The sequence below is a fragment of the Dromaius novaehollandiae genome, chromosome 2 (genome assembly GCF_036370855.1).
Source record: "Dromaius novaehollandiae isolate bDroNov1 chromosome 2, bDroNov1.hap1, whole genome shotgun sequence".
Classification (NCBI taxonomy): domain Eukaryota; kingdom Metazoa; phylum Chordata; class Aves; order Casuariiformes; family Dromaiidae; genus Dromaius; species Dromaius novaehollandiae.
The window spans coordinates 130,074,116-130,096,277 of record NC_088099.1 but is presented as its reverse complement, the minus strand read 5'-3'; the positions used below and the strand labels follow the sequence as shown (position 1 = coordinate 130,096,277).

Below are 22,162 nucleotides of genomic sequence, written 5' to 3'. Positions count from 1 at the left end.
CACCATCTGCGCTAATAGGACTTCAGGGCCAAAGAGCTTTGCTAGCTAGCCTGAAGGCTGAAAAACTGTGACTCACTTGTCCCTTTTGTGTTGGTCTAACTTTCTTCTTGGTGCAATGTGACCTGTTGTTTTTGCTTGAAATAGATCTCTCCTTCTATCTATTATTGAAGATGCTTTTTGTTTATACTTACGAATTTTCTGATTTTCTCTGTTCTTCCTCTTGATATGATTTGTACTGCAAGTTTGACCTCATTTCATTGTTAGGTTATCTATCAGTCAAACTGTCTGCACTCCAGGAATTTAGCACAGATGGTTCTTTTAGAGAAGGAAAATACACTGAATGTGTCATTCGTCTTTTATGATAGGATGTACTCTTTTCTCCTGCCTCTCTCCAGCGTATGAAGCTTGTGCTTCCTAAGGTTTTTGTGTTTTCTTCATCCTTGTTTTTTACAATTCTCTGAGGAACATTTTCTATCTGATGTTCAACTGGCTTTTCATTCTGGGATCTCTGCCTCCCACTCCATTGAAAGAATTGCTTTGAATGGTTAGCCTGCAGTTTTTGAACTCTGCAGGGGATGGCATACAGTGGCCACCAGGGGATGCGGCTCGTGTTCTGTTCCACTGCCATTGACCCCAAGGTTAAACACATCTCAAGATCTATGGGAGTTTCACAAGTCTTATAGTAAGGAGCTAAAACCCAAGAGAGAGAATATCACAACATTTTAGATAAAATGTTGGGCTCTCTGGAGTCCACGGCAAACTCTGCTTGAGTTCAGTAGAGTCATGATTTAAGTTAGGATGTCTTGAGAAGGTGAATTCTCAACTAATGTCAGATTTGTTTCTGAATAGTTCTGAAATTAGATAATCTGAAAATGTGCATTTTAATTCAAGTTCAGAAGATAACGTACTAAATAAAAGCAAGTGTATCTATGATTTATATGATATTGTAAGCATGAGCTAACATTGCATGAACTAACATGCTGCAATGACTGATTTTTTTTTATGCGATAACCCTCTCCTGCAGTATTCAGTGAAAATTTACCAACCACACATATTATATGTACCACATTTATAGATTATGTTCCACTGCAGCTAGCTTTCTTCCTTGTATTGCAGTATGCTTGCACAAGCATTTTAGGGAAACCAAAACCCTTCTAGATTTCTCTTATCCAAGCCAAAAGTATGAGCAAACATAACCTAATAGTGCACTGAACCAGTAGGTTACACAAACAATGTAACAGAAGAAGCGGTGATTATAAAGCACCCTCAGCTAGGCAGGTTTTTCAGTAACCAAAAGATTTCTTAAAAAAGCGTATCTCCTTCTTCAGTAAAACTTTATTACAAAACCTCATGGTTTATTTGGAACTGTATTACTGGAGTCAGTATTCTGGCTAATCTTTTAGATCTTATGTGATGGTTTTGATATACCTGCTAGTTTGTCTGCTTGACCCAGCTGGGGAGATAAAATTATATTTAAAAATTTTTGTTCAAGCGTTTCTTGAAAGACCTTGGTGGTACGAATTTAATCAATGAGTGAGGAGGATCATGTACTGTCGGCTGTGATGCCATTGGTATGCTGATGTCTGCTTCTCTGAGTGTAGACAGTGCGGTCTTCCAGATGTCCCTGTGTCTAGCCAAAATAGGGATAATGATACAAAACAGATGGTCTTGTCTCATTCAGAGCAAAGCGGAGTTGATGCAGGCTGATAGAGAAATGGAACTGGAAGAAATGGCAGAGCTTCAGTCTTATTGTCTAATCTTTGATTCCTGGTTAGCAGTGATACCAAGGAGGGCAGTTGTCCCTTTACAGCTAGGTGGAAGTTTGAAAAGCAGTAACAAAGAGCCACAATTTGTTTCTTCTAGTTTATCATCTAAGTTTTTTTGTGATCATCACAGAATTATTGATACATGAGTATCTTGGAGAGGACTGTTGTACATCTAGATCTGATGAGGAAGACCAGCTTTCATGTACAGCACACTATGTATCCTTTGCTAAATGTGTCAGAACAGAAAATTTAGAGATTTCTTTGCCTTCTCTCTGCCTGCCCAAATTGACCTGAGATCACTCGTCTTTGAGTCCCTAAATTAACTTGGACATTGCTAACACAAGACCTTGCTCTGCAGCCAGGTGCATTTGAATGTAGTACATGCCTGAGAAGCACTTTCTCAAATGGCAAATGCAGTAGTTTCTGAGCAGAAAAATGTAAGCTATACAAGTAAGTTGCTTTTTCCCTAGTGTGTTTCAGAGCTTCTGTCTTCATGAAGAAGATTCTCTGAAGGACAAGTATGGTGTTTGACTACATTTGAAATCTGATCATATTAATGAAAAATTATGAAAAAAAGAAGTTGGGGAAAGAGAGAAATTTCCACTGTAGAAATCCCTGTGCTAGATAAATTTATGAAAGAGAGCATACGGATGCGGAAGTGACTGGCATTCCAGAAATGCTTGTACTAATAATTTTTTAGAAGAAAGATGTTGGAAGATTCAGTGTTACTGGAAATGTTTGGCATTAGATTATTTGTGATTTTCATGCTTTGCCTCAACTTTCATTTCAATAAAAGTTATATAAATTGCCATGGGCCTCTTGACAAGCCAGGCAAGCTCAGTTCTGCCAAGGGGCTGGTAGAGTAAACCATGTGGATGCAAAGAAATGTGAATGTAGCCCTCAATGCAAAAACTGATTCATACAAAACTAAACAATTCTTTAATATCTTCTCTGCCTATAAAATTCAACTATGAAATTGAAAAAAATTCACTGTCGTTGCTTTATCTTTAATGGGCAGTACTATTGAATTAATGAATTTTTATTTATCTTAGCCCGTTTCTTAAAATTTCATATAAGCAACATGCAAATTATCCGTCTCATTCAAAGTTGATTTAATGAAGAAATATGTAAGCAATAATGTCATGTGGAATTCAATATTTTGCCAATATTTTAGTCGACATATGTACCACATTAACCAAACTTGCCTGAAAAGTACTATGGCTGAAGGAAATGAAAAGCAAACTGAAATTAAAAGAAAAAACAAAGAGACCTTTTAAATATACATTCCTTTCCTATGCTTTGATATTCTAAATGGTTTTTAAAAAAGCTAACTAATTTAAATATTCTTATTCTGTTATCATGGCAAATCTTGTTTTGTTGGTTTTCTTTAAGAATGCAGATTTTGACTGAGGACTGAATTGCATGTTCAATTAAATATAGCAGTTGCATAACCAAATATCATCAAAGGTGGAGCTCATTAGAAATACTGATCTAAATTTGTTTTTAATTTAAGAAGATGATTTAATTAAAGCTAAAGTGTAAAAAAAAAACCTCACAATGAAAACCATTAAAAGAAATTCCTTTAGAAATCTTGTGAATTCCAGAATTTCTATTTATTTTGTGGATTTTCTCATTGTAACCTTTTTGTTATTCTATATTACAGCAAAAGTGTTTTTGCATGATTATGGCAGTTGCACTAATGCTTTATAGAATATGACATAATGCAACTGAAATACTCCAATTTTTGTTTTATTGGAAATGTAGCAGTCATTAACGTGCTTTAGTCAATAGTAGATTCTCTTTATTGTAAAAGTACAGTGTTTTAAGTAATTCTGTTGCATTGAATGAAACTACCTGGCTGGCAGTTTGTGCCAATGTGTTTCCAGTGGCTATTGGTGTGGAGTAACAGTGGTTACATAGTCAGTTATTGTTGTTAGCTGAATGCTGAGAAATGGTTATTTGGTAATATTAGATCATTTGTCCTAGAATAACCAGTAGGGAATGATATGTGGGCATGACACCAATCCATTTCAAATGTGGTTATGACCTTTCTCATTTAAATAAAATGAGACCAACTTTGCATCCAGTCAGTAGCTTGGGCCCTTGGGAAACAGGAGGCCTGTTTTCTAATCTTCATCGGCCTGATTTGGACCAGGGGCCTGAAGCCATACATTTAGACATTTTAGACATAAATCCCTTATCCCTGAAGGCAGTGCTCCATCAGTCTTGCTTGTTGCAAGTGTTTTGTTTTCTGTAGTAAACAAACATTCCTTCTACAAGCAAATGAGAGAATAAGCAGGAGATTGCCTCTGTGGGCCATGCCTTAGTGCAGTTGCCTAAGATTCTGAAGTGTGCTCTAACAAAAATAGAATTTTTTCAATGGAAAAGGCTATCTGTTGCCTACATTAATTCCCAGCTTAAGTCACAGGTTAAAACAGGCAGATGGAGAAACTAAAGACAGATCCGTCTCACCCTTGCTGATTAAAGGTGAGAACTCTAATCAGTGATCCATTGCATGTATCACAAACAATGCTGCTTTCTGTTGTCCCAGGTTCTTTTTTTTGTTTCTGTTTTTCTTTTTTTTTTTTTTTTATCGGGGGTAGGATTCTGCTAGACTGGTTCTGACAAATGAGGTAGGCAGAGGCGGACATACAAACTCAGGCACTTAGCAGCATCAGGGTTCAATTAATTTTGCATGTGTCCATCAGTGGAAGCACAAACATTTAGGGAATTTATTGACAACTTTAGATGCTTATGTAGTAAGATGTCTCCAGATCGGTGGGTTCAGGAAACTAAAATGACTCTTAGGAACAAAAATCTCCTGATGGATCTGCTCAGGACCATGTTTGCATCAGCAGTCTATGGAGAAGGTCTGAACTGAATTTAGGTCTGAATTTTAGAACATACATACCAGACTGACAGCATTGCCTACTTTGTAGCAATGAAGCCATAGAAGGATAAGAGGAAGCAAAGTGGGATATCCTGCAGCTAGTGTATTGCAGAAGATAACTCCAGTTGTGCTTCAGCTGGAGTAAATGATTAAACACCTCTTTCAGGGATGAAGGAGCAGGCCTTCTAAATTAATGCTTATTCTTTACTTTGAAGCTTAATTCCTGCTTGTCTCAGGAGTTGTTTTGGAGTTAAGGTGTAATTTTTGTGGGCTATATATGTTGATATGGGTAAGAAAATTCATTTAAAACAGAGAGGACTAGTTAACATAATAAGAAACGTTCAAGTATGACATCCAGGGCAGCAGAAATTCCTGGAACACATGCAGAACTGCTATAGGCAGTAAGAATCTTTTTTATGAGAGTAATAGAGCGTACTAGAATCCAGGCCTCAGTCAACAGTCCATGACAAATCAGTGCTGTATATGCAGAATCCATCAGTGTCTATCAAGAAAGGCTGCCTTTAGAAATTCACTGCTTCCAAAGAAGAGCCGTTATTTTACTGATAGATCAGAAATGACTGGTAGCCTGCAAGAACATAAATCAGGATTCATTATCTGAATTTTTCTCCTTCAAATGAAAACATTTAGTGCTCTTCTTTGCCTTAGATTGAATAGAAGAACTCTTAGCAGTTGCAACCTTTCTAAAGGTGAAGTAGGACTTTCCCAGCTTTAGACCTTAAACTTCTTGATTTATGCTTTAAAATTACTCTTTAGAAAGTACTACATGTTTTACAGTGGTGGAAAGTGACAAAAGTGACTGGATCATGTCAAATACTAGCACAGAGCCTGACTGTGCAAGCTTTCTGTGCAACCAAAATTCACTGTATTTTATAGGAGTTTTGCATAAGAATGGCCCTGGCCCTAAATGGTATGAGAGTACTGTAGGTGAAGTCAGATGATTTTACATCCGCTCATGCCAAGAGATTAAGCTATCTTGCACTGTTCCTAGAACACTTTGCATTCCTGCCCCTTACTCTCTCCCCCACCCCAGAAAGAAAGTAAATAATTACGAACAGTGTCCTGTTTAAAAGCAATTACTTGCTTACTAGCTGAAATAGATAACCTTTTCCCCCTCCCCTTGTTGATGAAACTTCTCCGGGAAAAATGCACAAAGAATTTAATTTAGTGTTGCATTATTATTAATATAGAAAACATCTGTTTTTGTGCTATGCTGTGTTACATTTGAGATATTTTTCTCACTTTTAAGTGTTTTTGTGTATTGTTATTATGGCAATGCATGAGGATTGCAGCTGTATGAATTTATTTTCATGAATCAATGACATGAGAAAAAATTTATATATAATCATAGGAAAATTGCACTTAGAGTTACAAATGCACAAGAAAAAAACCTAAATCTTGTCTTGCCCTGTTTATATAAAATATGTTTACAAAAATTTTTAGCTGAAATAATAACATTTAATTAAAAAATTTAGAAACCTTTAGAATTGACATACTTATATGCAGTGAGATATGTATTTTGTTTACAATTTTTCTTGAGAAATCTTGCTCAGTTGCAGGCTAGTTGAAGTGATAAGACTGTATCCCTTTATAGAAGAAATTGTAACTCTGCAGTTTTCGCTATTGCCTTGACAAATATCCATGTTTATTCAGACCGTATTGTGCCACAGTTGACGTTTAAATCTAGGTGTTTAAATGTTAATTTCTCTTCATTGCTACAGTTACAAACCATAAATTACAGGGTTGGAGAGGTATTTTACTCTGGAATTATGGTAAGGTCTTTTACTGGCTCAGACAAGTTGATAGTGACTGGATGACAAGGTCTCATGTTTGGTGAGGGGAACTTTCACTTATTACTCTGCTATTGTTTCTTCTAACTGTTTGGTAAACTATGGAATTACTTTATTTATTTATTTATTTTTAAGAGAGCATATTGAATGAAAAATGCTATAAGACCAAAATTGGGTTATTTTAGAGAATAATCTAGAAATAAAATTAAATGGAAGAAATGCAGTGCACAATCTTGCATTAAAATAGCAAGTTTACCTAAGTTTAGTGATACTGTGTTTTGCGTACTGGAACATCCAGCCTTCATTGTACAAAGATAGATAACAACTTTGTAAGGATTTGAGAAGTTTCACAGTGTTCCTTTCCTCCATCATAGAAGCAGTCATCAAATTGGCTTTTCTTTCTCTCTTTTTCTTGGTGAATTGCCTCATCGCTGCTTAATAAAATCACTGAACCACTCAGCTGCATCATCACTAGTTGGTGTAGCAAAGAGTACAAAGAAAGAGAAAAGATTCAGTGTTCCAGGCCCTATCACTGAATTGACTTCCCAGTGAAATCCTTTTTTCACTAAGACTGATGCTCTTCAATGTTACATAGAAGCATTTGGACCTTTGAGAACCTATTTTTTATTCTTAAAAGGCATTATTACACTCGTTGTGTGTATTCATTTTAATAACACCCTTGTTTAGGGATAGGTATTGTTCTGCAAAATGTCCATCAATTGTTGAACAATCTTTTTTGATACTGTTTAGTACTAAAATTACTGTAAGATTTTTTATTTTCTTGAATTAAGGGACTTTAATAATGAATGTGATTAATCAGAAAGACTGCCAGATGGCATGTAAACTCGTCTGCAACTCAAAAATTCCCACCTTCAGAATTGGGCAAAATCTTAAAGCCCACTTGCTCTACTGAAGAGAAAGTGCAGTATTTGCATTGGAAATCTGAGGCATCCAGAAGAAACTGAAAACATTCAATACTAAGGTAGAAGTAGTGTAATCAAAGTTAAATTAAAAACTGCAGTTATTCTTCAGGATTTGGTACATGGAATTATACTTCTCTGTATGGTTAGAATATTGACAGCTTTTTTGTAGAGCTTGCCAAAGTGAGATTATGCCCAGTGCTGAATTAGATGGATGAGAATTCCTTGAGAAAAATTAAGAATTATATATGCTGTGTTTTTTAAAAAATCTGGATTTTAGCATGCACATTTCTGCTACTGATTTAACAGCTTGTGACAGTAAATCAATCCTGTGTAGTATTGTGCATGCTTTTCTGTTAGATACAACTACAGACACCTCTGAAATCGATGTTTTTTATGCATTCAATTTCACTTGATTTCCTCTTGAGAAGGAAATGTTAGTAGTTGACTAAAAAAGGAAAAAGGTATGTCTTTGATACACAGAATCAAATATAAAAGGTATGATGGAGGACAGCTTAGGTTATCGCTCTATTGAAACAATCTTAGTCATCAGAGAGCCAAAAGTTAATCAAGCAGAGAATTGTTGGAAACCTCATTTAAAGAAATAACAGCTGTTGGTGGGGGGGAGGGGGGAACTGAGGCATATGCTTCCATTTCATTTAAACCCTAATCCATCCAGTGGTTTACAGCTGTTCAAAAATATGTAACTTTTCACACCTCTTTAAACCACAGTTAAACACTATTTATTTTAATGCATAATCTGTTCCAAATATGTAATACCTTTTATGAAATGATTCATAGATGGTTGATTTCATAATTCTTTATCATGTAGACTTTCAAGTCATTTGAATTAGTTTGCATCAGCAATATCAACAATAGATAAAATTTAAAGGAAAAGGTCTGGAAATGATATAAATTCATGCTAGAGCCTTCAGTGAAACTATGTCAGTTTGTATGACCAAGACAAGGAGTTCTGGAAGAGGGAGGGACATTCTTAGGCAGAAAAATGAAACTTTACAGGTAAGAGAATCTACAGGCTTTATTCATTAAAAATTCATTTAAGTTTGTTGTTCGTGTTCTTTCTTGAGCACTACATTGGATAGATGTTGCTTATTAAAATGGATGTCTCCCAAAAGGAGTATTGTTGATGTGTAATCATCCTGTCAGTCTGACCGTACTGCCCATACTTTGAAGCACAGTGATATGAGTAATGTCTGTGAACTATTGAGTCAAACCAGAAGCATTTCATGCAATGATTCAGCAGGGTGTACCTTATTCTTTTGTGTATGAGGTACTCCACCACATACCTATATGGATATATCCTTGTGTATTTTAAATTCCAATTCAGCATTGCCTCGTCTGATTTTAAAGTTCTCCATGACTTTTCCCTTTCTAATGTCAGGACCTAAAGTTCAGATCCTTTAATATCTAGTTTCTTTTGTAAATATAAATACACAAAAAATGTGTGTACACATTATCTGAAATACATTTTAATCACATACTGTATACCATAAACCACGTACATCAATCAGTGCATGGGATGGTTTGTGCTCATTCAATAGCAGCTGGTCAGTATTTTGTTTGTTTATTTTTCAGTTTATGAACTATTTTAAACTATAGCAACAAATACAAAAAATTCATCTCAGAAGGCAACACCTAGTCTGGAATATATTGGCACAAACAGCTAGAACCTGAACAAATTATAAATGATGGAAAATGGTGCTTTATGGATACACTAGGTATGCATATTTTGTATGTGTTAGTAAAAAATTAACAGTTTATCTGTAAGGAATATTCTGACTGTAAACCAGGAGATCTGATCCCCAGCCTCGCTCAGCCACACTATGCCAGTGTGATCTTGGCTAACCAGTTTTCTGTGAGCCTCAGTTGTCTTTATGCAAAATGGGAATGATTTTACAGTAGTGTAAAATCCAGTGATGATCATTAGTTGCTCAGATATTACAACAGTGTGGTGAGTATGCACATTTTGGTCCCCTTCAGTATGATAAAATATGTATCCATTTCACATATTCCAGGTTCAGCAGAATACTTTTGTTTTAGCAATACTTTTCATTGCTTGGTGAATAGATAATAAAAAAATCTGAGGAGGGGCATACACTCACAAAATTGAATGACCTCTTTGATGTGAATCCCTGTGTCAAATGGAAACTATTGGACAGCGTCTCTTGACAGAGCAATTTGTAAGTTTTTTTATAAATGAATTGGATAAATAAAGATTGAAAAAATAGGCAACACAGTTTGAAATGGAAACGGTATTGAATATTTTTAAAGAACCCTTGTATCAGAATGATACTAATGCTAATAAAATCCCCTTAAATGTCTTTTTCTATTATTATACAAGTAACTAGATATTTTCTTCCTGATTTTTCCATTGCTTAGTGATTCTACAGAGGAAGTACCTTTATTGCTAAAAAATTTAATACTGTGTTCATCCAGTCATTCTGTCTTGTTGCAGAGGATCTTGATGATCTAAGAATGGAAGGAGTAACAAGTGTGATGTCTTCTGGGAGCAAATTCAATCAAACTCGAAGTACTCATCCTGCTGAGCCTCAAGCAAAGGTCACATTGAATATCTGCGCAAGATGTGCCAGGTAAAAAGCAAAGCGAAACCAGATCATGCTAGCCAATACATTATTTTCCCCAGGTTTCCAGATATGTGTTCTGCTTAGTTATGGGCCAGGTGATGACCTCTCCTGTGCTAAAAGAAAATTACTTAGCTACTGGCCACCCTTTGACCTTTGGCAACTGGGTTGTGCAATTTATATTTATGCTTGATATGTCGCACCAACAGTGGAACAAAACATATAGCTAGTCTGAGGCCATACTTCACAGCTTGAAACTATTTTAAGCCTTTTTGTCTCTGAATTTCATTAGTTATTTGAGCTTCTGTGGCTTTTCAGGGGATGAATCAGGGAATTTAAAGGTTCAAATGCAATTTAAAAAGCACCTGTACAAATGGAGATTTAGTTGCACAGGTGCAGTTCAGGATTTCATGTAGTTGCTTCTTGGCACTTCATAATCTCATCCTGTTTCACCTCTGAGAAAGAATTTAATGAGATTGAACCCCTTTTGGTTTTGGCAGCTGGAAATAATTCTTGCATTTACAGTAGGAGGGCCAAATAAACAGGGTGGTATTCCTGTAGCCAAGTCAACTTGAGAATGCAACACTAACAGAAACCCCTTAAATTTCTTAGATGCATTCTTCTATGTAGACAAAAGCTCATTTGGAGAAAGGATTTAAGCCTGTTTAAATGACAAAACTAGCCTTCTCACCCTTCCTTAATGGTACAGATTAGAAAGAACAATACAGAGGCATGCTAATTTTATCTGTCTGCCTTTGCCAATGGCTGCTCCATTGTGTAGTTTGAGAGGGGATTAGCTGCTTGTAAATAAAAAGCAACCTGTGGTGAAATTAAGTCAAATTTTGGCCATATGCCACTCTGGTTTTTTTTTCCACTTTGCTTGAAGATTACTACTTTTAAAAGGCACTTATCTAGGAAGAGGGTCTTGAAAACATTTTCTAATGCCCTGGGAGCATAACTACAGGCACGCTGAATGGCCCATGGAGTAGCATCTCTTTAGCTGGGTTATGATGGCTCAGAAGACTTCAGTTCACAGTACTGAAAGAGCAGTAGTGACTAGGCTGCCTTGTAATTCTAGGGACTTTTGCTGCTAGCAGTGTGGCCTTATACTTTAGGAAAAGAGCAAACATACTAGTCATGGGATCCTACCCTGTTCTCAGGGAGCAACTTGCTTATGTTGTAAAATGTTTCCAAACAACTAACTACATGAAAGTGTTACACCTTTTTTTCAAGTGGCATTAATTGCCAATGGATTAACAGATAGTAAGGTAAGGAAAAGGAATTTTTTAGTTTTCTGTATGCTTCTTTTTTTTGAACTGGTCTAAAATGTTGCTTGGATTACTGTGAAAGTTAATTAAATTCTAAGTTCGCTGAAGTAGCCACTAACAGCCAAGATACTATATATCCATTCAGTCTTGCACACCAGGGAATAAAGGGCTTGGATCTTAAGCCAAACCTAGCAACCTTGGCTATCACTATTGTTCTTTAACTGGCTGTTCTACATGACTTGGGAGTTTAAAATATGAGTTGTGAGAGAAAGATCTCATAAAATCCCCTTTTCTCACTTCACTCTAATGCTCAGAGAACACAAAGCAGTGCTTTGTTTCACCTATACACCTTTATTTCATTCCCTGCTTTATTTAATGAAGTTAGTGAGGAACTGGATGATCTCTACTTGACTGCGTTATGTGGTTCTTTAAACTTCTGAGGAAATCAAAAATGTACCATCTCAACAATAACAAGGGAAGCCTAAAGAGAGAAGCAGCAATTGCTATTATACTAATGATGAGGAAACTAACATTCTCCAAGATGATAACGTTTATTGATTCTTCTGAAGCTTTCATTCATTCTTCTTGCTCTGTTTGAGGAGGCCTTTCCCTCTTCAAGATACAGTTCTTAGTGCACTTAGCTATGTCTTTTTGTATGTCCGCAGTGGATTTGTCCAGTGCCTTCTACCCTCAGCAGCTGAAAGAGTGGCTAGAGAGAGCTGCATGAAGCAAATGGCTCCAAGGGCACACAGATTTTTTTCGTTTGCTTCCAAGTGCAATTCAATACGCTGGTAGTGTAATAGCCAACGGCAATTTCATATTTTGAAACCACAGCCTGAGTATTTAGGTCATATCTGTGAAGGTTCGTCAGTGTTTGCATTTATCTCTTTCATTATTATGACAAAGCCTAGCATTTATCTTAAGGTCATATTAAAGAATCTATTAGTATATTTATTGGTTTGTTTATATTATTGGACTTTGGCTGAGGTTTAAAAATGATATTTTTATTTTCTCATATTGTCATCTCTAAGTAGTGTTTGTAGACTTGCATGCTGTACTGTTTGTATATAAATACCATGGGATTTGACCGTAGGCAGATTTTAATATGATTTAAAAAGAAATAGAAGTCAGTATAAATTGCTGTTGTGCACACTTTTAGGTACAGGTGTCTTTCCTCTTAACTTTGCTCCTTTTTTTTTTTTGGTTGTATAAAGCAAATGAGGGGACTTATTAATGGCAGTGGGTGTTCTGTAGGTAATAGGGCTTGTCAAATCAGGTTACTTTTACTGCAGGTATTGCTCTTTCTAGGGGTAATATGACTTTTTACCTGAAATTTGATTGGCAGAGTTCCAAATGTTAGGAAATGTGTTTCTTGGCTCAGACAAAGATGTAATTTTACTCTTGGAATTGCATATATAGTTCTTTCACTTTGCTATACACATATTTTTTTTTTTTAAGTGCTCCACTCTGATTCTACTCTCCAGCCAAATTACCTGCAGCCAATGATACTTCCTCCAGAGGTCATTTCTTTGGGCATTGTGGGCCCCTTCTGAGAGGGTTTCATTTAGATGATTGAAGGATTCTTCACTACTAGTTTTGACTAGTCTTTCATGTAATCATTAATTTCTTTGGTCTCACTTGGAAAGGATAAATTGTCTTATGAAAGTTCCACCCTAATTCTTCATTAAAATCCTGTGTAAGTTTTATCAGGTGTATATTTCATTTTTTTTTAGATCATTATAGCTCCCTCATTATCTGAGAAATAGAGAGAACTAGTCTGCAGTTATGTGTAGGTTTCTTTAGCCTGGGACAAGTGTTGGTTTAATTTTATGTGTCCACTGAGAGCACCTGGAATAGAGTATGGTGCAACAGTATGTCTTATCTCTTCTATAGCTTCCTACAAATAGGCTAAATATGAGGATACACTGACTTGTGAGAATAGTGGTCTGGATGAACTGTTTTCCCATGCTGAAATACTTATCATCTCATTTCATTTAGCTCCTTTTTAGCTTCCTTTATACTGCTTAAATACCTGAGAAAATCAGGACCCAAATCCCAGAATTTAATGACAGGGGGACAATATTAGCAGTAAAGCTTTATTCCTTTTGTAGTAACTGGCATTTAGTTTAAGCTAGTACTAAATGTTCTGTGTAGCTGGTTTTCTGTGATTTTTCACTAGGCTGTTTTTCTGCTCAGTAATACATCTTCCCTTTGAACTCACCTTTGCTCTTTCTGATGCGGAGGAAGATCTTCAAAGGGAATGCCAAATGGGAATGAATATAGTTATAGTTTTAAATCCAATTTGTTACAAAGTTATTGTATTTCAAATAAAATCCAGCTTATATTGTGAGGGAAAACTGCAATGTTGTTGCGGCACTGTGTTTGGCAGAACACTCTCCCTTGCCCTAAATCTCTCCTACAAAAGTAAGAGCTTTTTCAGGAATTGTAAGAAATGACACTGAGAATGGACATAATTTGAACTAGCATGAAAAAACTTTTATGTTATTTTAGAAACTGGTATCTAACTTTGAATGCTGATAATTTCATCAGTCCTCTTCAAATAATAGATAGAATCATCAGGGCCCAGGTCAGTAATTTTAATAAAAGGTTAAGTTCTCCACCCAGACAATTAGGAAATAAAGATGTAGGATTCTTTCAAGCTATCACACCAAGCTGTTTTATACAGCTTATGATTAAAAAAAAAAATGGAGACAGAGAAAGAGAAATAAAAGGAGTGATTAATTCTCTTGGAGTATAAAGAGATTGTTGACTGGAATATAGCTGTAAGAAACAGAGAGCTTACTGTTTTCTCTATAGAAGTTTCACACACGGTGAGTGAAATGCAGATGGATAACAGCTTTAAGAGGTTTTTCAAATGGGAAAATAGCTATAGAACAACGTTATTCCCATAGCTACTCTTGGACTACAGTGCAAGTTAAGCAGCGTATTAAGTCATCTAAATAAAAGGGTGACATCATTCACAAGGTGGAACAAAACAAGGTTCATAGATTACAGAAAAAAAGGGGCTATACAAATAACTGTATTTGGAAGGTGTACTTTTTACAATTTAGTCAGGAAAATTAGCAAAGACAATTTTAGTGCAAGAAAGCTGGATTTAGATCTCTTTTGAGTGAAGTATTTGCAACAAAAACTCCATTTTCATCTAGGGGCATAACTGTCCTGACTGATTTGGAGAACAGACTAACTGATTCTATAGCATGATTTTGTGAATCCTTTCTCACATACAGGCAAAGCAAATGAATTTCAGGTTTGGCTGATGAGTCATAATAAGACACCCTCACACACAAGCAAAGCTCATATGGGTTAAATGAAGGTCCAAATGACAGTATGTAAAACCAGACAACACTGTCATTTTTTTTTCACATTTTGTGACTTGTACATTGAGAGTTTTGCAAGAGTTTTGTCAGTTATAAGATAAAATTAATGTATTATTGCCATTTGAATGAATTTAAGGCCTTTTTTTTTTTTTGAAGGACCACCCATTAGCCTTGTATGCCCACTGCCATGCTCAAAAGTTAAATCTTGTTCTTGTGGAGTCTTGCCAATGCATTCCTGGAACTAAGAAGCTTTTTGTTTTTAGCAGTGCAAGGGCTGCATTCATTCTTCTTAACATCAATAGAATACAAAAAAGGGGATGCATGTGATTAAAAAGGAAATGGGATTATAGAAAACATGCCGTGCCACAAGCTTGAAGGCTTCTGAACGAGAATGTTGGGAAGGAGCACTAGTTGCATACAAATGTAGGTTTGAGATGCACTATATTTGATTAATACTTTGCTCTAAGATTAGCTAGAGCAAAAGCGTACCGTCCTAAAGCTTTTTAACATATTAGAGAAATCAAATGTATAAGTATAAACAAACAAAATACTGATACATTAAGATGGTAAACGTAGCTTTTCTAACAGAAACTGTTGGGATGTGAAATACAGTTAAAGGTTAGTAACTTGGGTACTTGGGTTGATAATGCAGAATAATTTAAATGTTCTGTACATGCTACCATTTACACATGCTCTTAGGAAAACCTAGTCAGGAAAAAATCCTCAAGAATTCTCATGTCAGTTGCCCTTTCGTGTGACATCTTTATTTTACCTAAGATGGACTTACTTGTCATCTGTCTGTAAGTGTATCTTTGACTCCTTTCAGGTGGTTTCTTCTCCCACTAGTCTTCAAATTAATTTGCTTATTTACCAAGCATGGTTAACTTTTCTTTAATCATCTAGATTTTTGCAATATTTTAATAATTTGTGTTTTCCACGATGGAGTCTCCATCACTTCCATGCATACTTGGAACACAGTCAAATAAACTTAGTAATACTATGTGAAAATGAAGAACCATATGTGGATGCTTTGAAATTCACAGCCAACCTTTGAGTAAATCTTCATGGCAGACTGTCATGGGGACCATGAAAGTGTGGGGAAGGAGAGAAGAGAATTAAAGGGATCAACGAGAGGAAAGTTGTTGGGAAATTTAACTAAAAGTTCTGTGCAATTACATCAGCCAAAGACATTAATTTCTACAAATTTGTCATAATTGCAAAGTAACTGTTGAGAGAATAGAACTGTTGTCTAATGACCATGATACATCTCTTTAGAAAAGAACAGAAATGAATTGTTTGATCAGGGAATTTTCTGGTGTTAATCTAACTTTGGCATTTGAGATTCTAACGGAGGAAAACTTTGTATGGAGATGCTTTATCTGACTATCCCAAAGCCATAACGATACTAATGAGACCTGAGGTCATTAAGAAGCCATTTGGTGGAAAATTTGATAATGAGCTATGCAGACAATAGTGTCTGAAGCTTGACAAGTGGATCTTATGTAACTATCAAAAGCAGAAAAGCTGATGTCTGTAATTAGAGAAGAGACTGCTGTTCAACAAGCCATGCTACTGTATGTGCTGTCCACAGACAACTGTACAGAAACTCCAGACAACAAAGAGAGAAATTAATGAAAGCACTTATCTCTGTGAGGAAGAATGAACATAAATACTAACAAAAGACTACATTTAAAAAGCAGTTAAAGATGTTGGGCTCCTGTAAAGTTTCCTCAAAGGAAGGATGTAAAAGAAAACCGGGCTTCCTCAATCAAAGCCGTGCACCAGACTCTATCCTTATCGTTTCTGTCTGTGCTCATTGTCATCATGTTCCCTGTGCAGAAGCTATCAGGATGGCTGACATGTCTTTTGAAATAGGTTCTCCTGTCTCATCCATGTATGTAATCCAAACTGATTATGCAGCTGGGGATGGGAAGCTGTCAGGAAATAGGTGCTGCACGATACAGCACTGGGACAAAGTCTGATCAGGTGGGGTGAAGAAGAGGGGCAGCCTCTGGCATCCCATATTGATGCCATAGATCCTGGAAGAAGGGAGGATGCAGAGCCTTGCTACTGGTGTGTGTTTTAACAGGTGGTCTAGGTTTATGCTTTGCCAAATTAGACCAAGTCATCCCCATTAACCCCTCTCTTCCCCTTTCAGCAAACTCCAAAGGAGTTTCTTGAAAATGTGTGCAGGGCTAATAGACATTAAAAGTCCATGAACAGTTTTCCACTTATCCTGGATTGAAAATATGTAACTGTATGGGCGAGATGATAAAATGGAAACCAACCTAGAAACCTGGAATGGAGATTCTTGCTTGTTTAAAAATTCCTTAGCTATATGTTATATGAATTTTCAGAACTATACAGTGATAGTATTTGCAGAACCTAATGTAAAGGTGTGTCAGGTATGTTTAAAGAAACTAGACTCATCTTCTTAATTACAGTGATAGCAGAAACCAAGAGATTGTAGAAACAGATAGAAGAGGACTCGATCGCTGGGAATATAAAGTGATCTTTTCTAAATAGACCTAGGAGCAAAACACTGCACATGTGACTACAAAAGATGCTTATAAAGCTTCCTTCTACTTTGTAGACTTTAATTTCCTTCCTAATTTTAGTGTTTTGTAGGGGGTAACCTAGAAATGGTGGATCCAGGAATACACATGACTAGAAATTGGGAATTTAAGGACAGTACATTTCTGATATCAAAATCATGGTGTAATAAGACATATCGATTTGGAAAACCTAAACACTGCATTTCCTCTTTAGACCTGGACCATACTTTTGATTCCTTTTTTTACTAGCTTTCTTTGCTGCTCCCTAAAGAAATGTTTGTGTAAATGCCTAGTGAGTATTCTTTCAGTTCAGAGGGTGCAGAGCATACAGATGACTTGTATCTGAATCATTTATTCTGTTTCCCACTAAGTTCCATTTTGTAATCTTCTATTTTTTACTGACCTCTTGATTTTTGAATCATTATGATGCCTTTTCCCCTGCTAGCTTTATTCTCCATGGTGAATTTTAAAGCATTAATTTATCCTTTTCCACATTTAAATGGGTGTTGCTTTGTTCACAAAAAATGTATCTTTATCTGATACATATCTGTGCCTTTTAAACACAAATGTATCAGGGAACTCCCCACCCCCAGGTTTTGAATTTTGCTTGTTTATTGTCTTTATAAAAGTTTTTTTGTCTTTTTCATTGTGCAGATACCTTTGACATGTGTAAACGTATAAAGTAAACAGCCAGTCTTGCCTGTAGTTGTGCACCAAAAAGATAGGAAACATGAAGATATCCTGTCATACAATTTGCATTTATAATTAATTGATAATATACAGATGTGTCAGAATAATCTTCAAATCCTCCATATGATCCCTTGTTTGGCTCTTTACATTGTAATGGAATAATGGAGAATCGATATGGATATATGTGTGTTTTTTTGTATGCATGTGCATAAAGAATAGTTTTTGTCGGTCTGCCCAGTAGTGGTAAGGCTGGCTGTGTGACTCAGTCTTTCTGGCAGAAAATTTTTGCTTTGTTAGTGTTCCTAAAATTTGAGGCCAAATGACTTCAACGTACCAGAGAAAAAAATGTTTATAAATTAAAAGTCATTGGTACAGAAATCTCTTAGTTGGGGAAAATTCTCTGATTGGAGTTCAAACACAGAATGTTGTGAAGCCATGAATGTTATTTCTTCAAATTTGACCAAAACTTTTGATTATATATACATATGTTTTTTTCTTCTGTGTCTTGCATTTCTTATTAGCTTTCTGTCTGTATACTATTTCTAAGTGACTATAACTACAGAGGAGAAAGTGGTGAACATTCCAGATGGCTTGTGTCACTATTTTTCATTCTTTTTTCCTTTATGTTTCTTTTTTGTATTCTTAGTTTTATTGGACTTCTTGTTTCAAAGAGCTGAATTTTTCCTCATGTTTGTTTGTGCCAGCGTATCCTGTATCTCCCAAACAGTCAATGGCTTTAAGTTTAGGGATAGCAGATACCAGGCAGAGAATGTGAAGCATGTGGAATAATGCAGTGAATTTCAGAAAAGTGTAGGACTTGTCTGCACTACACAGAAAAAAGGAAAAGTTGTTTCTTTAAAGACTGAAAGTATTGGAAAAATGTATTACCGAGCCATTAATCATGACAAATCAAATTTTTCCAAGGGTTTTATTTGCATCTTTTCCTTTAAAGAGTGGCAAACAAGCAAATGAAACTCTGTATATTAGTGCTCTGTAAATTCTAAAAATTTCCTTCAACTTTGAAAAACTGTGGAGAAAAAAAATGTATTTTTCCTTTTGCTACTTAGAATTTTTTATAAGATAGAAAACCTAGAAAAATCACAAAAAAAGAAAAAGAAGGAAAAGGAAGTACATTGTATATACATGTTCATTATGTGGATCTGAACCCCTTCACTGCTATGTATTTCATATTCAGTGACAAAAGAGATCATTTCTAAAGGTGTCATTAGGAAGCAAATCTTTAGTGGTTTCTTTTTCAAAAAAAAAATCACGGTAAATATGTTTTCCATGCAAAAGGTTTTGGTCTTGCCTTACTTTTGATGGAAAAAAAAAATTCAGTCAAAAAATCTTAACTTAGTTTTTTGGCTGAGTCGAGTCTGGGCAATGATAATTTTTTCCAGCTTTGATCCATTAATAACCATAATAGTGTCTTTCTTGTCTTCTCTTGATTTTGTAAGTATTAAATAAACCACTTTATCCTTTCTATTCCTTTTTGGAGTGGTATGCCACTTTGGTACCTTATTTGTTCTACTTGCGATTACATTTATTTGAGTACTTTCCAAAGAATAGGAACACACTAAAGAAAAAGAATAACCCAGAAGAAATGGGTCATCACAGGCAAAGAACATAAATGAATTTTGAAGAGTTAGTTGATTAATTTGCTAAATTGACAGAGTAACAATGCTGAGTTTTCCTCTTCTGTAAACATTGCCTAGTTCTTCACTGACTAGTGTTTCCTTTGAACATCTTACTATATGCAAAATAGACAATAGCTATTGTAATTTCAGATTATTTTTGTGAGTTCATAGAGCCAAGATTGACCTCTAAAATGCACTAGATACTCTCATTTTTAATCCTAAACCTTAATCAATTTAATGGCAAACTCCCCATGAATATTTGTTTTAAAAGAATGAGCAATGTCTCTTTATTTTCAAAACCTTAACCGTATTGTGGGAAAGGAACAATAAAAGACAGGAGATTTATATCAAGTATTCAGTGAGAAAGCCCAGGAGGCACAGACTTTTTTCCTCCTGTTTTTTTTTTTTTTTACCAGATTTTCTTCCTAGGTAAATCCAACAAGCATTAATGTCAGACTTCTCAGAAGTTCCATGAAATGCTGTGATAATCAAAACGTTCTCTGTTACAAAAATTAAGTAAGCTGTCAAGAAAACAGTATTTCCAGATGAAGCATGTATCTCTCTGAAAAAGGAAAAGTAGGTGTCTGCGTCTTCATGTTACATAATATTTTTAGAGATGAAGCATTTCCCACTGAGTTTGGATTAACAGCTGTATTATTTCCTTAAAGGCTGTGTACATAGGGTAGAATTGTTGTTTTTGACATAAACAACTGTCAGTCGGTACAAGAAAAATGGAAGAACTCTCTCTGTTTGAAGGAAGATGAACATTTATGTGTATGTATATACACATATGTATGACTTTATATATACACATGCACTCACAAAATTAAATGTGTGCATGTATTGTGCAGGTAGGAGGTATTAGAATGCTGCTGTGTGCGATCTTTATTAAAGGAACAATATATAATTCAGATAGCATCAATTTCAGAGTGAGAGGCACTTTATATTCAAGAATATGTTTGTGCAAATGGACAGTGGTACTTGTAAACATGTGTAGCCTGTGTAAATAAAATTTGGTTGTACATGCAATTGCATCTTTTACATACACACTTACATATTGTTCTTTTGATAGGACTGTTTTTGGGAATGTGGCACTTACTGCACCAAATTCACCCCAAGATACCCTTACTCTAACTTCAGTGTCTGAGAATTAGTTTCTGGTTTTGGTTATTAAGGAGAAATACAGTATAAGATGCTGTGCATTAATAACATCTCACTACAACATCTTCTCTAAGAACTATTGTTCAACTGTAGCTGAACTGCCTTTTTCTTATCTCAAGCTGCTTGTAAAAAAAAAAAAAAAAAAAAAAAAAAAAAAGAACTGGAAAGAGAAGGTTCTAAACATTCAAAAAATGCTGTTCAGGTGTCCTGGAGAGTTGACTTAAAGGACTTTTCATCTCTTTTGAGTGTACCAGTCTTGGTTTGCAATAATGAGATGGATAGGACCATATTTGCAAATGAGATTAATACTGCTTTGTCTTTACCTTGTCCTGAAAATTATTATAGAGTTTCCCATTTAATAGAGGGTAAAAACTATTTCATCCTGTCTTTCAATTGTAGTTATCATCAAGATACCTCTTTTTCTCTTCAGTACTATATAGTGCAAAACAAAACACATTTAACCTCTCCTAATAACTTCGGAAGCCAAATGTTTTCCCAAGCCTTTCCCCGCCTCTTTCCCTTGCCCTCTTTGATATGTGCCTTGCAAGCTAATTCTCCATGGCAATGTTCATAGATTCTTTCTGTTTAGTGCTACACTGTGGTGTATATCAGCAACAGCAGTTGTTTCTCGGTGTGAACTATACTGGAAGGATAGCAGGGAGCTCATGAGCTTGGGGAAGATTGTTGGTCAGAATTTGAGACTCTGGATAGCAGCTTGATGTAGCTCTTAAATGTACACACACACACACACACACACACACACACACACACACACACACACACACACTTGTTTTACAAATTTTAGAAAAAATGGTTTGCAGGGAAGAAAGAGTGTTAAGTCTGAAAAGACCAACGAATAATTGTATTTTTTTCTCTTGTGAGATAATGGTTTTAAGCCAGCAGAAGATAAAAGATTGCCATAAGAATGGCTTAATTCCCCTTCCTGTAAAAGGATTAGATAATTCAGTCTCTTTATGGATTCCTTACTCTGGGAAATGTATTTCTACTTTTGGTTCTTCTCAGAAATAGCTGCAGAATATACTTATTTAAATGCACAAAGACCTGCATTCAGATGTTTTGAAAAGGCAAACAGCACACAGAAAAGATTATTTTTCAGGCTGTGTCAATGTGTAACTTTTGCTCAGCAAGTGAATATTCTAGTGCTACCAGCTGAAAACATGGCTCTAAATTGTGTACTGGTGACATGTACACTATCCACAAAAATCTTTGAAGAGTGACTGGAAAATAGTACTTTTAATTTGCAGAAAGAATGGACTACAACTAGAACTCATTTTTAACTATGGTTACTATGCATTTGCAAATCAATTGCTGTGTTTCAGTGTGCAACCACTGAGAAATAAAAGTCCTTTTGAAGGTGAGTGCAATAAGAGACAGATTTGTTTCCCATTAGTATCAGTGAAAATGGAGTTATTTTAGATTATACTGTACCTCAGATCAGAGTGTAGCTCAGAGAATATCAGTTCTGTACATCTCACATAGATAGAATGGATGGTGATAACAGTACA

General features: G+C 35.6%; 1 protein-coding gene across 5 annotated transcripts in view; it reads left to right on the top strand.

Annotated features, from left to right (window-relative positions):
• The window catches only part of C2H8orf34 (chromosome 2 C8orf34 homolog), a 191,392-nt gene that overhangs the window by 95,184 nt on the left and 74,046 nt on the right, over positions 1 to 22,162 (top strand). For all 5 annotated transcript variants that reach the window (XM_064507424.1, XM_026115237.2, XM_064507425.1 and 2 more), the window contains one exon: positions 9,861 to 9,996. In XM_064507424.1, coding sequence (XP_064363494.1) covers positions 9,861 to 9,996 — 136 coding nt within the window. The remainder of the gene's footprint in view (positions 1 to 9,860; positions 9,997 to 22,162) is intronic.